Source organism: Oncorhynchus mykiss, chromosome 17, assembly GCF_057628025.1.
Source record: "Oncorhynchus mykiss isolate SJ-2025 chromosome 17, ASM5762802v1, whole genome shotgun sequence".
NCBI lineage: Eukaryota > Metazoa > Chordata > Actinopteri > Salmoniformes > Salmonidae > Oncorhynchus > Oncorhynchus mykiss.
Window position 1 is genome coordinate 66,250,054 of NC_143038.1, and position 15,772 is coordinate 66,265,825.

Here is a 15,772-nt window from a genome sequence, read left to right on the forward strand (position 1 = left end):
CAACCAGTTATTATTAGAATCAGGTGTGCTAGATTAGGAATAGGGATGGTAGCCCTTTAGGAACAGGTTTGGAGAGCTGTGATCTAGAGGGTCGCACACTGGGTACGTTGTCACTTCAACGTCAAGTTTTGATTTACATTTGGTTGAGTCAACAAAGAATGTTGTTGGATTTAAGTTCAAACTTGGGTGAATTTTTTTAATTTATTCCCTGATGTTGATGACTTTTTTCAAATCCAATCAGTTTTCCACGTTGATTCAACGTCATCACATACACTTATTTTGGTTGAAATGACATGGAAACAACATTGATTCTAGTTTGTGCCCAGTGGGTATTTACATTTATGCCATTTCAAATGCACCAGATCTAAGTTTACTTAGTCTTTCATGTAAAACTCTCAGTTGAAATCTTGTGTTAAGAGTTAAGCCACTGAATAAATATCAAGCCCCAGGATTAAGTGAATGGCACAAACTCTTCCCTGGTGAGTGTGTGGGAAGCCCTCCCAGGTTCATCCCTGATCAAATAGTCTGAGCGGCAGTCTAGAAATTACTTACCTCCCAGTGGTAAGTCCTCTAAGCACTGCTCCTCTCCTTTAGCTCTGTCTTGGCTGTCTCCGATATTTCGGCACTGCCTCCCCCTTTTGTTAGGTGATAAAATGGAACCCTTAGATACGCTCCATGTACTTACAGTAGACCCATCTGGAGTCACATGGCTAGTCATTTAGTAAATATAATTATATTGACGAGATGGGATCGGGTGGGGGGTTGTAACCCCTGCAGTTGTAACCACTACTGCTCCTTGAATTTGATCATGGATCAAATTGGCAATGTGAGAAGAACTTGGAGAATGCTGCAAGTGGGTGAACATCTTCAAATATCCCCCAATCACTGTTGGATCAAGTTGAAAGCTGTACAATGGTACTCGACATATACCAGGTATACAGGATGCGGACATCATTGCAATAGCTTAGACATTCCAACAGAACAATAACAGCATGCCAAATTCCATCTGGACATTCCATGTCAGTTCATGACAGGTAATACACATCACCTCACTGCTAAGTCTGTAAAGTACTTAGCTAAAAATACTTTAAAGTACTGTTTTGTAATAGCAGCAGGTAGCCTAGTGGTTAGAGTGTTGGACTAGTAACCGAAAGGTTGCTAGATTGAATCCCCGAGCTGACCAGGTAAAAATATGTTGTTCTGCCCCTGAAAAAGGCAGTCAACCCACTGTTCCAAGGCTGTCATTGAACATTTGTTCTTAACTGGCTTGCCTAGTTCAATAAAGGTAAAAACTTAGGTAGTTTTTGGGGGTATCTGTTCTTCACTTCTTATATTTTTGAAAACATTTACTTCACTACATTCCTAAAGAAAATAATGTATTTTTTACTCCATGTAGTTTCCCTGACACCCAAAAGCACTTGTTACATTTTGAATGCTTCACTCACTTATCAAGATAACATCCATGCTCATCCCTACTGTCTCTGATCTGGCAGACTCACTAAACACATTCGTTTGTAAGTGATGTCTGAATGTTGGAGTGTGCCACTGGCTATCCATAATTAAATAATAACAAGAAAATGGTGCCGTCTGGTTTGCTTTAAATAAGGAATTTTAAATAATGTGTACCTTTACTTTTGGTATTTAAGTATATTTTAGCAATTACATTTACTTTTGATACTTAAGAATATTTAAAAGCAAATACTTTTAGACTCTTACTCAAGTAGTATTTTATTGTGACTTTCACCTCTACTTGAGTCATTTTCTATTAAGGTATCTTTACTTTTAGTCAAGTATGAAAATGTTGTGCTTTTTCCACCACTGAGGATTTATAGCTCCACAATGGCTATGTAATGATCTGCTATAGGTGACGTGCTAATAATTTACCTAAAGGCTTTGGACTTTCTGTTTCACAAGGTCTCAAGAAACAGGATCGCTCAACTATGTAGTTTATTGGCTTGTAAATGTGAATGTGAGACTTTTTATTTGGAAGGGGAAAAGCATGTGATTCTAGTTAGTCTAAATATGAAGTAGCATATGGTTCTCCCACTTAGCAACAACAAAAATACCAATGTCTGAATCCAGTGAGTGGGTTTAGATCAAGTTCAATGTCTCATACTGATCCTGATCTTGACCTAATAAAAAGACAACCGTGTCTTGGCAAGGTGGCATGTGTTCATGGCTCTGAGGGGATTGGTTTCAAATTGACAGGTTTCACCAGGCTTGACATGCTCAGACAGCTTGAATAGCGTCAATGGCCAGACTGGCCTCATGAAAGGACATGCTGTGACCTAACAGCAGGAAAAAGAGGCATGGCAGGAGACTGTCAACCGGTGAGAGTCAACAGGGCGACAGTCAACCGCCACACACCCATAGACAATATAAAACACCTGTGACCTGGCAGTTGTCGTGTCTTTGGTTATGCCGGATTAAGTGATGTGACATGCTATTCTATAAAATAATTTCTCCGTAATTACTATTACCTGATTGAGCTAATCATGTAAATGTAATTAACTAGAGAGTCGGGCACCACAAAATAATATTTATAGAGCTGTTATCTTCCGAATAAACTCTTAAAGACCTAGTAATATTGTACATCAATAGCAGTCAATATCAATCGTCACCTCAATTCAGTCTCATCTGCACGAACCCTGGCTAACAAATTGAATCAGCAATACAAAATTGGGTTTAATTATTTATTTACTAAATACCTAACTAATCACACAGAATTACACATACACACAATTAATCATAACTTGATTACAAATTGCGTCATAAAGGAAAATGTCCCCAGCGGGCGGAACAAATATGACAGCTTGTTACACAAAGGAAAAAGGCTAGGTTTGTGTGAATGAGCGGGAAGACTGAGGGACACAGGGAGAAGCTGTGCTATCGTAAATATAGTACCTTATGCATTCTAAATTACCGCCCATTTGGAAAAGGAAAATGCAATAAATATTTACTCTGAGCTGCGCTTCAGTAGGTTGGTGGTAGATGGAAGACCGTGTTGCCAAACCGAGTCATCTGTCCTTTGAAGAATGTCTCTGGTGGTCAATTGGAAAAGTTGTAGTAACGTCATTGTGTGATAACGGGATACTCTGTCTGTTCCTTCCTAACCTGCGTTTGCAGCTGCGGTTGCTAACTCAACGGCAAGGAAATATCACTTCTGTAGTGAATAAGAGTTCAAAGTTCATACCATTCGCAACCAAAGCTCACGCTGATGTTGGCTTCGTTCTGTAGTTATTATCTGAACCATTCTGACATCTTATGAAAACCCACATCTGACATTTTAGAAGCTAAAATCACATTTCATTTCATATTCAAACATTTAAGTTGAACAACAATTCCATGTGAATCCGATAACTCTGATGTGTAGACTTTCCACTGTAGAGTTTATGTCATCTTATCATTGATGAGAATGTCTCAGATGACAACCGAACTGACATCATATTCATTAAGTACCCCCGCATATGTTCAATTGTTCAGAACACCAGAATATAGTTAATTTCCCCCCACCTTCTGATGTTAACCAAGGGTTTTGCAAATGTAACCTCAGTAGGGTAGAGATAGGAAAAAGGGGGGAAGAGGTATTTATGACCTACCCCCAGGCCAATGTCATGACAGTCCCCCCATGTTGGGTTCAATCTTGCGATCAACCTGCATGTTGCAAAACAACATAAAAATGACCGTGTGTTGTCCTGGTTGTGGACCATCGTTGTGGTCCCCATCTGGTGGTCAACCCGGGTAGGGTTTCTGCGAATGAAGTCCGCTCCATGGCTGGACAGCAGATGTCCAGTTGGTGGTCGCTGTTGCAGTCCCCCATCTGGTGGTCGACCCGGGTAGGTTGTCTGCAAATGAAGAAGTCTGCTCCATGGCTCGGCAGCGGGTGTCCAGATTGGGATCGCCATTGCAGTCCCCCCTCTGGTGGTCCAGACTGGAAGATCTGGGCAGTAACTTAGGCAGATGTTAAAAACGCACACACACTCATGAAATATATCATTACTTTTCCTCCCAATTGAGCGGCGTTGTGGCACTAACTGATGGTTGTATGTGGAAGTTGTTTATGGCTCTATCACTTTCTACGTGCCGAAGAAAATGAAGCAAAATGAATGAAAGCAAAAACAAAACAAAATATAGTTATTAATTGTCTAATTGGACTGTATTCTAGCTACGTCCATGGTCTTGGGAAAATGACCCTATCATCGCATTGTCTAATGTCATATCTAGGGCTTTCCTAATTTGCGGGGTGTTGCTTAGGGTACTATCCTAAGTTGATAACTATATGATACGTCTACAGCTGTAAAGCACTAGTTTTGGGCAGTCTACAGCGATGACCTATGGACTTCTGAGAAGAAAACTGGTGATTGCTGTAGATGTAGAGTTAAAGGATGTTGGATGTTCCGTTGTGCACATGCGTTTATGCTTACGCAAGCGCACATGTCAAGGGAAGGAACCCTGGCAGATTACAACTTGTTCAGAATGAGTCTGACGTAGTCAGGTAATTTTCAAGTCAATGCCTGGAGGTCAGTCAGAATTGGTGTCGAGGGAGTCTGTAGTGGTTTTCCTACCAGTCACTGTCTTCCACTATTGTAGTGGAGGTAGGTATGAAGAAGTATACTTCATAGCCATGTTATCTATGGAGGAGCTAACCTCATGACGGAAGTACTCTAAGTATTAGATCAGTTGTACGTGGTATGATCGTGGTTCAGGACTTCTAATAACTTTTCTCCTGAACGGAGGGTTCTATTTATTAGTGGCATGTGTGCTAACCATTGGAAGAGTGCAATGGAGATTCCCTTCCCCGTGCTGACCTTTGAGTGACTCATATGTTGCTATTATTAATAGCAATTTAACTCGGGAGGTTACTAATCCTCTTACTGAGTGTTGCTGGACTGACAGTTGTATTGGTACTGGTACTCAAGGGGTCCAGTTGTCCTACCGATTTATTCTGAAATATCCTTCAGGAATACATGATTAGAACATTTTACTAGTTGTCTTGTAGTGACTACTACACATGGCAAGGAATGATTATAGTTGCCATTTGTTTTGGAGGTGGATAAGTCGACTGGACTTCCTTTACGACCAGTGTGGTACACCTCAGTACTATCTTAGATGTGTTCTAAGATATTCCCCATCTAGGGCCCTGTCTGCTCCTCACTGTTCACAAAGGGGAGTTTAAAACTAGATTTGATTCATGATCTGGTGGCCTCGTACGATTTTGTCCGTAGTCTCAACCCCCCCACCGGCCCCGATATGGCTCATCATGTGTCTGGGCTACTATTCCCCCCCTTTGTGTCTCAGGATCCCCCCACCAGCATGTGATATTGGTATCTGAGGCGCAAACGAAAGGTTACGACCCTATGTATGAGTTGTCAGTGGCTGCTTTATTATGAGAGTGGCTGTACCCTTTCAACCAAATCTCCTGGTGTTTGTGCTTCAACACCCTCAGTGGCTGTAGAGGCATGTCAGTCACCACCGCGTCCGCATGTGGCAACCTCTTCAGTACCTGCGAACTGAGACGAGGATATCAGTCTGTGATATCGCAAAGTGTTTCACCAGTGGAAGTCATCGGGTCAGTTGGTGGACTGACGCCATTAGTGTCATTGTAAGGGTTGACAGTCCCCCACAAAGCAGAAGGTGTGTCATCAAAAGCAGAGTATACTCTGCGCATCAATGTTTTTCTTGCTGAGACTGCCGCTGTGTTTGCGGAAGTGTCCGAAGGGCAAGAGAAGTTCATCTCAACTACCGTATTGCACGACTGCAAGGAGGAGGGAAGTTGCTCATTCACAGAGACAGCTGGCTCGAAATCATAACAAGAATGGTCAATCAGATTGGCTGATGGAATGTGTCGAGATATCGTAATATCTCCTTGGATCGGATTCTGCACCAAGAGGTTTCTAAACGTCTTTTTCCCAAGGGGTGCATTTGACAGATACCCCTCGTGAATGACTGCGTTGCAGCTAGCGTTAGGGGAGGACAGTGTGGTCGGTGGAGAAGGCACTGTGGCCTGTGACCATACCTGGTGGTTTTCCAATCCATGAATGGGAGTAACCGATCCATCAAGTCTGCTCCAAGTAGCAGGGTTACAGTTTCGAGGCTGGTAACATACACAGGGTGGACGAGCGATACGTCCTGGAAGTTTAGTTTCAGCATGACTCTCAATGTGAGAGGCGAGGTAGTCTGAGTGACCCCTCGAAGTGTAGTGTCGCATCGTTACACTTTTAACCAACGTTTAGTTGGCTTCAAAGCCCTTTTTAGATTATCAAACAATGTTTGAGAGATGAGTGATATTGTCACACCCGAATCAATTAGCGCATGACAAGTTAAGCAGTCCTCCAGGACTGTTTCCAGGTATAGGCGTTTAGATTCGTGTTTAGTGGACATATTCCCCACAAAGTGGCGTGGTCATTCGCAGCGACGTGATGTGTCAATTCTGTTCAAGGAGGAAGCAGATTTACTTTTCAGATTTTGAGTGGGCTTGGCTTTAACGAAGCGTTTTACCTATTTCTTCACAACCTTTGTATCAGAGTCTATAGACAAAGCCCGTGGGCTTGTTTCCTGATCAAGCGGGCCCTGGATAGGGTCTCGAGTGAGAGCGGGAGAGATTTTAATTGGGTGTTAAATGGGTGTTAATTCCTGCGGACCTGGTTTCCGGTAACTCCTCGTCTAGTCCTTGTGACTTATCTTTTACCCTTTTCTCAAATGTTTTTCGCTTTAGTTCTTCACGTAGTGGAACTTCTGGAGAACATTGGTCTACGTTTTGATCATCCTTCAACCCTTTGTTATCCTTGTGCTCTGACACTTTGTGTGGGTTGGGTGCAGGATCGTAGTGAACAGGTCGATTGTAGCGGTAGTCATGTTGATGGCGACATGCTTTACAGTTATTTCGACCACGGAGGTTATTGGAATCATGGTTTCGTGGTAGAAACTGTTGTTGTGCGTCATCTCTTAACGATCCAATACCTGATAACGCACCCTCTAACTGGAGTGAGTGCTCCTGGTCAAACTTCAAAACCGAGTGGTCAGGGCTCTTAGCGTTGCGAGCTTTTGATGCCTCAAAAGCTGTGCTTGCAAGCTCTCTGAGTTTTAAGATAGGCAAGCCAACATGGGCGGCAGGGCCCAAGTAGGTAATGAAGGTGGGAGACATGTTCGACAGGAACATTTGTTTAAAAGGTAACAGGTCTTCCATGCCTGTTTCAGTGAGTAGGCCAAAGTAAGCTGAACAAAGCCTATGGTAGTAAGCTTGTGGGTGTTCATTCCGAGCTCTTGTTTGACCATGTTAGCCAGTGAGCTATTGTGTTTGCGAGTCGCAGAACTACTGAATTCTAATTTCAAAGCTGTGGCAAGTTTAGCGTAGTCATTTAGCACGTGTTGCTGTTGTAGGCGAATTAACCTTGTCACGTGTCTATTCGACTTTCGCTTCAACAGGCAAACCCTGTCAGAAGCCGTAGCGTTCGGGTAGCCATCCAACGCGTCCTCTATGTCAGCTAGGAACGTCTCAGTATCGTTTGGCTGACCTGGAACGGGGTCAAAGGTGGGGAAAATCTTGTCGAGTTTGTCAAGGTATTCCGCGTCAACCGGGCGGAGAGTGTTGGCTTCTTCCTGTGGGGAAAGTGGAGCCGAAAGGCCAAGAGGAGAAGCCAAGCTTTGGCTTTGTTGGCCAAAAGGCACCATATTACTCAGTGCCGAATGGCCAAGAGGAGAAGACTGGGGGACACTTAATGGAGGCAATGTCTGAAACCTATCGTCTTCACTCCATTTGAGTGCAGGTCCCCGGTTGCTTGGATGGGTAGTCACGCTGTGGAGCATGACCATTCTGGATTTCCTCCAGATGGTACCTAAGGATGGTATTCTGCTGCATTGCATAGTCCACGCGAGCGCTTAGAGTACTGATTCTGGACACGTTTGTGTCGCACTTGCTCCTTTCGGTCTCAAACTTATCTGTTATGGTTTGCAGATAGAGGTCTTGAGTATGGAGGGAGAGATTCAGTGAGAAGATTTCTTCCGTTTGCTTAGAAATCAAGATTTCCATCTTCATCACCCGAGTTCTCTCATCATTCATTTGGTCAGTGACTTCAATGAGTACTGCTGATTTGTCATCCAACTTAGTCATTGTGTTCATCAATTGATTTTCTTTGGTCTGCAGAATTTTGAATTGCACGCTCCTGTTTGTAGATAACTCAACAGATTTATCTAGTTTGGAGTGGACTACGTTGTATTTAGTTTTGGCTAAATCAAGTTGTTCCTGGAGGTAGAGATTTGGTTGAAGAGTTTGTGCTCGTTCATTGTCATAAGTATTTGCAATTACTTTTAATTGTTCAGATTTCAAACGCAGTTCCTCGACTAGCATAATGTTTTCATTTCCTGCTTTTGTCAATAGTTGCTCAGTCCTCTCCACCTGTCTCCTCATGTTAGCAATGTCTGGCACGTGCTTCAGCTGTGCACTGTGGTATTGGACTGATGCCACATTTTTATGGCGATACATCAGTGCAAAAGTGGGGAGAACCGTCACAAAGCCTGTGTTTGATGGTTGATTTTGGAGAGCGTTCGCAATTTCGGCTGTTTTTTAGCTAATGGCATAATTAGGGTTGGTATCGCTGCTGAGGTCAGAGATCAATCCTTTTATGGGTGGAGGTTCACTAATTAGAGGAGGAGTGGTGGCCACCTCCTTTGATAGCTTGCACATTATTAGAAAAATGTAGAAAAATAATGTTCCTATTTTTTTCAAAGTTTGGGTTTGGAATTCATTGGAAGCTGCAAAGACAAGTTTAATCTATTTATAGATGTTGATGAACCATCAGTACCGTACCAGTAATGTGGATGTTGGACGTGAATGAATTTGCAAAAGCAAATGTAATTAATTAATCAATGCCAATGATTAATCCAACCTGGGTAGGCTAACTAGGTATTAAACTTGAATTAACCTGAGAATTTGCTTCGTCTACGTTAATATGAGAAGTTTAAAAGTGTCTCATTTGATTGGAAGAACATTTAGGTATGTTCAAAAATGTAACTTATTAAATTGAATGAGACGATAATCCATACAATCTCCATTGATTGGATATCATAAATGTAAACAATAAATCAAATGTTGGAAACATTCAACACTGGAGCACTTCTCCCTAAGGCCGAAACCACGTGGGATTCCCGCTGGGGCGGGCTTCTGTCAGTACTGGATTACTGAATGGTTTTGCAAAAACCAAATATTACTGATTGATCAATTTAATGATAAATCAGACCTGTATAGGCTATTTGGGAATTAAACTTTAATTAACCTGAGAAGTTGCTTCATCTAGTTTAGTTTTGAAAATTTTTACAGTCTTATTTACAAAACTCATCAATTTGGATATTATTTAAAATATATATTTCAGAATGTAAATTGCCAGATTTACACTTCTTAGTTCAATTGGATAAGACATTGATATCCGTCTGGATATCATAAGTAATGACTTGAGTGTGACCTGAATAGTTCTTCATGAACGAATATCCTGGGCACATGTCAGTGGTTTCACACGCTGAAATCAAACGGAACTACCCGGGCCGGGACTTCCGTTCCGCAAGGCGGAGCAGTTTCAACGTGGCACAAGGAACAAAAATTGCTATTTTCCCTTGTTAGCTTTAGCATGCAACCCTCCTTTGTGCCTGAAAATGCAGCACGTAGGATTACCCACTGACAACGTCAGAGAACAACACGGAGGCGGGGAATATTCAGCACACACACACCCAATAATGCTTGTTTCTATCACTCCAAAAATGTGTACAATACTTGGTATATTATGTCATCTGTTTTTAAATTTTATACAGGCTGAATCCAAATGAAAGCCTCATTCTATTTTAGATTCCTATCAGGGGGCTCAAATTATGTTGACTTAACCCAGACGTGTGACCTAGTTCCATAAATGTTCAAATCGTTTCTGGATCATCGAACAATGGAAAATTCTTAGATTACAGATTATACTCTTGGCCAACAATTTGAATCAGCAATAAAAAATTAGGTTTAATTATTTATTTACTAAATACCTAACTAATCACACAGAATTAAACATACACACAATGAATCATAACTTGATTACAAATTGCGTCATAAAGGAAAACGTCCCTAGCGGGCGGAACAAATATGACAGCTTGTTACACAAAGGAAAAGGGCTGGGTTTGTGTGAATGAGCGGGAAGACTGAGGGACACAGGGAGAAGCTGTGCTATCGTAAATACAGTATATTCTGCATTCTAAATTACCGCCCATTTGGAAAAGGAAAATGCAAAAAATATTTACTCTGAGCTGCGCTTCAGTAGGTTGGTGGTAGATGGAAGACCGTGTTGACAAACCGAGTCCTCTGTCCTTTGAAGAATGTCTCTGGTGGTCAATTGGATAAGTTGTGGTAATGTCATTGTGTGAGAGACGGGATACACTATCTGTTCCTTCCTAACCTGCGTTTGCAGTTGCGGTTGCTAACTCAACGCCTAGGAGATATCACTTCTGTAGTGAATTAGAGTTCAAAGTTCATACCATTCGCAACCAAAGCTCACGCTGATGTTGGCTTCGTTCTGTAGTTATTATCTGAACCATTCTGACGTAGGACTGTCATCCTACATTCCCGGAACAGGAAGTTATGTTGTCGTCAAGGCTTTATATAGGAAGGGAGAAAAGGGGTGTGTTTCATAGTTTACAACCTCTGTCTCTTCAGAGGCCACTGAGTGAGCAGCCCTATCTTATGAAAACCCACATCTCACATTTTAGAATCTAAAATCACATTTCATCCCATCACAAATAATTTCATATTCAAACATTTAAATTGAACAAGAATTCCATGTGAATCCGATAACTCTGATGTGTAGACTTTCCACTGTAGAGTTTATGTCATCTTATCATTGATGAGAATGTCTCGGATGACAACCGAACTGACATCATATTCATTAAGCATATGTTCAATTGTTCGGATTACCAGAATATAGTTCATTTCCCCCCCCCACCTACTGATGTTCCCAGAATCTCTATGTTAACCAAGGGTTTTGCAAATATAATCTCAGTAGGGTAGAGAGAGGAAAAAGGGGGGAAGAGGTATTTATGACTGTCGTAAACCTACCCCCCAGGCCAACGTCATGACACAGTGAACACAGCAACGGTCTACCACCATACCACCTTGCCTAGGGACGAAACAAAAACAGCTGTTTGTTCATACATCATTATACAAATAGTATCACCCTTCCTACTCAATCCCTCATTAAACCATAGTATTTATAGTACCATAGTTATTACTGTAGGATGTATTGAGTTGATCTTTGAGGTGGAGAACTAGTTGCAGGTGGATCCGGGAAGTCAAGGTCACCAGATGTGATTCATATACTGTAGCTACATCATTAAATATAATTTGAAAATGAGGTTGAACTTCAGGGGGTTGTCTATACAAATATAATATATTGGGAGAGGGAAATGGGGTGGAATACATTTTATTGTTCTTGACATTGCCAACTTGACATTTTCAATAATGCCATTGGACATTAGACCCTACTGACTATATGGAAGGTACACATACCTGGTGAGGTGAATTCAAAGTGCATAGCATCAAAGCACAATTTGTGATTGCAAACAACTCTTGCATTGAACGTAAACACAGATTAAATTGAAGTCTCAAAAACATAGTGGGCAAGTCCTGAACTTGATGGAATCTGATCATATAACTTTAGTGCGAAACAATGGCTAATTTGTTGTGACAAATATGTTGTGACCTGTAACTGTAGCCATGTGTGATTCATGATATGGGTTATGAGTGAGTCATGATATGACAAACTCAATGGCTTCCCAGCAAACATTTCATTTCATTTCACAACTAATTCTATATCTGCACAATTATGGTCCTTTCAGAGACGATTTATTGAAGGGCTTGTGTATATTTTTGGAAATGCAATGAAAATGTACACTTGACACGTAACGGCTGAATGTTGAGCTGCTGGGTCATTCCTAGATGACGAGGTCTAGGATGCTTGATGTTATTGGAATCCTGGGATGACTGGAACCATGCTGAGTCAAGCGCTATTCATAATGCAATATGAAAACAATGCTGTGCTGCTGGTCACAGTAATGTCATCAATATCTCAAATGTCGGGATCTGGCGCCTCTGTGCTGGTAATTAGGTTTATTGAGTCAGTAATAACATACTGTATAGGCCTATCAATTAAATAACTACAGATGTAGGATCCTAATTTGAGCCAGTTTTCTACAACAGGAAATGTGAATTATTATGTGGATTATAATGAATATACATTTTTGTAGGGGTTGATACATTTAAGGGAAAGTCAAGTCTGACATTTCAAAGTGGAAATTACCAACTTCAGAAGCCTTTTTAAACCTCAAATACAATACAAGTTTTACATTTCCTGCAACAGGGTGATCAAATTAAGATTCTACGTCCATTAGACCAAAGAGATGTTACTTATGAAGGAAAAGTAATTAGACAAGAATGTCAATTGCTGTATTTATTGTAGTTTTCCAAAGTACATTTCTACATTTTCTCAAAGAAATAAAAATATTGTGCTATTTTTGATAATGACTTAATACTTCAATTGAGTTTCCTTATCATTTGAGATAACTAATTCAGTCAATATAGTAAATGGAACAAAAAACGAAATGTTAGCTAAGTCTGTCTCACAATAAGATGGCTAGTAACATAACTAATGAGTAATACACAACACCTAATCAGGTATGCAGCATACATGTACCAAAACTCTAACATATTCAAATAAAAATATGTTTCTACATAGAATCAAGGAGAGCAGAAGAAAGCCTCCAAGATTCATCAATGTGATTTAGTCTGTGAAGAAAAAAAACAAAGAGAGAAAATTAAGAAAATTATTAAGGAAATAATCACAAAAAAGGATCCAAATCAACACAGACATCACTTCTATAATGGAAATAAGTATTTTCAGAGGCTTACCTTTAACAACAAGTTTAGTGGAGCATTCTGCCTTGCCGAAGGAGTTAACTGCCACAACTTTGTATTCTCCGGAGTCCTTGGGCCTGACCCTAAGGATGTACATGGAGCACACGCCGTACGAGTTGGTGATGTAGTAGTTGCTGTCACCATTGATGCAGACGTTGTTCAGGTGCCACGTGACGCTGGGTGTGGGGCATCCCCTGATGGCGCAGGTCATGTACATCTGGAATCCTTTTGGTGGCGAGTGCATCTTCAGAGGGACCAGGACAGATGGTGGTTTCTCAAAGCTGACTTCCACTGGCGTGTTTATGTTTATAGGAACTAGATAGAAAGAAATAACAAAGGAAATTTAAAGAGCGAAGCATAATTGTGGATTTGGAAAACATTATATAGGAGCTTAAGTGACCTGATGCAGTTCCATTTCACCTCAGTCATGTCAAGAGATGAATGTCAAATTATGTTTATGGATTCCAGTAATGGCCACTTGTTTCCAACAATGCTAATCCATTCTCTGATTAAACTTGGTTAAAAGAGACTTTAACCGAAACCTAAACTGACTGCTGAACTCACTTCTGTTGCTGTTGATGCCCCAGGTGGGTGACATGGAGGGGTCTGACATGCCCATGTCGTTCTTGGCATAGATTTTGAAGTGGTACTCCCTTCCAGGCATGATGTTATTGGCTGTGTATGAATTGTCAAAGATGCGGTCTGCCACAGTGTGCCACATGCGTGTGCTGGAGTCGTGCTCGGCCACCATGTAATACAGCCTGTTGTCCAGCTCCTGGTCTGGAGAGGCCTCCCAAGACACAATAACTTTGCCATGGACAATCTGCTCCAGCTCCACAGCACCGGGAGGCTTTGGCTCATCTAGCAACACAAAAGAGAAGAAAATATCAGTTACATAGGCTAACAGAGGTTTTGCCGTATATGACTCTCTAGACTGAATCATATCTGAAAATGTGCTCTTGTAATTCATTTTTATTTTTCAATCTCAGATTGATATAGTAAATGCAACATTACTTATAATTTGTCCCTGTGAGAAGACCACAAGAGTATAAGACCACAACGGGTAGAAGACCACAACAGTGGAAGACCACAAGAGCATAAGACCACAACAGTAGAAGACTTCAACGGTGTAAGATTAACGGTATAAGACTTCAACGGTATACGACCACAACAGTAGAAGACCACAACAGTATAAGATTTCAGAGTTCATATAAAGTTTTGCAGGAAAATCTAAACAGGTCACACGAGGATATCTTATTCTACCTGTAAAAAATAATAACAAAAGGGAATTTGGAATTACCTGTGACTAGGACCTCAATGTCAAAGCTGGCCTCTCCAACTTTATTCTTAGCCACAATGGTGTAGTTTCCTGAATCCGAGCGTTTTGTTGAGGGGATCACAAGCTGGGAACAGCCCTCTGTGTTGATGATCTGTATAAAACTGGATACAGGCTCATTGTCCTTCATCCAAGTGATCTCTGGTGGAGGCTCAGCCTAAAGACAATTTCAAAAGCATTAGATTAGCGAAAACAACTGTTGGTTGGATTTGCTATATCTTTTGCTGTTGTACAGTCGTGGCCAAACGTTTTGAGAATGACACAAATATTAATTTTCAAAGTCTGCTGCCTCACTGTTTTTAGATATTTGTGTCAGATGTTACTATGCAATACTGAAGTATAATTACAAGCATTTCATAAGTGTCAAAGGCTTTTATTGACAATTACATGAAGTTGATGCAAATATTCAATATTTGCAGTGTTTACCCTTCTTTTTCAAGACCTCTGCAATCCGCCCTGGCATGCTGCCAATTAACTTCTGGGCCACATGATGGCAGCCCATTCTTCCATAACTTTCCTATTCATATAATATCCTACTATCTTTACACACCATTATATGTATTTATAATGGTGGCCATCTAGTACCAGGTTGGACCCCTCTATATTGCTAGAACATCCTGAATTCTTCAGGCATGGAAACGCTTAATTGGTATCAAGGAACCTAACGTGTGCCAGGAAAACATTCTCCACACCATTACACCACCGCCATTGGTCCAGGCAGGATGTGGCCATGGACTCATGCTGCTTACTCCAAATGCTGAATCTGCCAGCAGCAGACCATTATAAGGCAATGTTTTTTCCACTCCTCCTTATACCTACTTCTAGGTATTACTGCACTGTTGGAGCTAGAAACACAAGCGATAACATCTGCAAATCTGTGTACACGACCAATAAACTTAGATTTGATTTTGTTGATTACCTCATAGAGAACTTTGATTCTCACAGAGTTTCCCGCCCTGATCACCATGAAGTCCTCTGGATCTTTGAATGTAGGCCTCACTGAAAAACAAACAAACACAATCCTTTGAGACAAGCAACGTCTTAGGAAGTGTTCCACACTGGCCATAGATTGGTTCTGACAGTGGATTTTCTTCCTCCAGACTGAGGCTAACAACATGTTAAGTTCAGTGCTGGTTGACATCTCTTACTTCTACAGACTGCATACAGATGGATTTGAAGAGACTTACTGTTGGGATTCTTTGCAGTCACCATCACAGAGGGGAGACTGAACTCTCCCGCCCCAGAAACGTTGATGGCCGATACCCTGAACTCATACTCCGCCCCCTCAACAACATCCTTCACTGCGTACTCCAGCACTATGGTTGTAGACAAGAAAACATATTTAAAAGGTAACATCTGTATCCTTATTTCATCCAGCTTCCAGAACAAAGTATTCTGAATGACATCAATTTAATTTACATTCTTAATTTAAGGTTATGGTTAAGTGTGGTTAAGATTAGGGTTAGGTTTAAAATCCGATTTTATGACTTTATGACTGTACC

At 41.1% G+C, this 15,772-nt stretch overlaps 1 protein-coding gene across 23 annotated transcripts in view; it reads right to left on the bottom strand.

The window, feature by feature from the left end:
* Positions 1–12,455: 12,455 nt before the first annotated feature.
* The window catches only part of igfn1.4 (immunoglobulin like and fibronectin type III domain containing 1, tandem duplicate 4), a 30,268-nt gene continuing 26,951 nt past the window's right edge, over positions 12,456–15,772 (bottom strand). For all 23 annotated transcript variants that reach the window (XM_021570030.3, XM_036950773.2, XM_090206357.1 and 20 more), the window contains 6 exons: positions 15,458–15,586; positions 15,190–15,269; positions 14,235–14,427; positions 13,499–13,795; positions 12,929–13,249; positions 12,456–12,805 (listed from right to left, as the gene is read on the bottom strand). In XM_021570030.3, the coding sequence (XP_021425705.2) occupies positions 12,801–12,805; positions 12,929–13,249; positions 13,499–13,795; positions 14,235–14,427; positions 15,190–15,269; positions 15,458–15,586 (1,025 nt within the window). In that variant the 3' untranslated portion in view covers positions 12,456–12,800. The remainder of the gene's footprint in view (positions 12,806–12,928; positions 13,250–13,498; positions 13,796–14,234; positions 14,428–15,189; positions 15,270–15,457; positions 15,587–15,772) is intronic.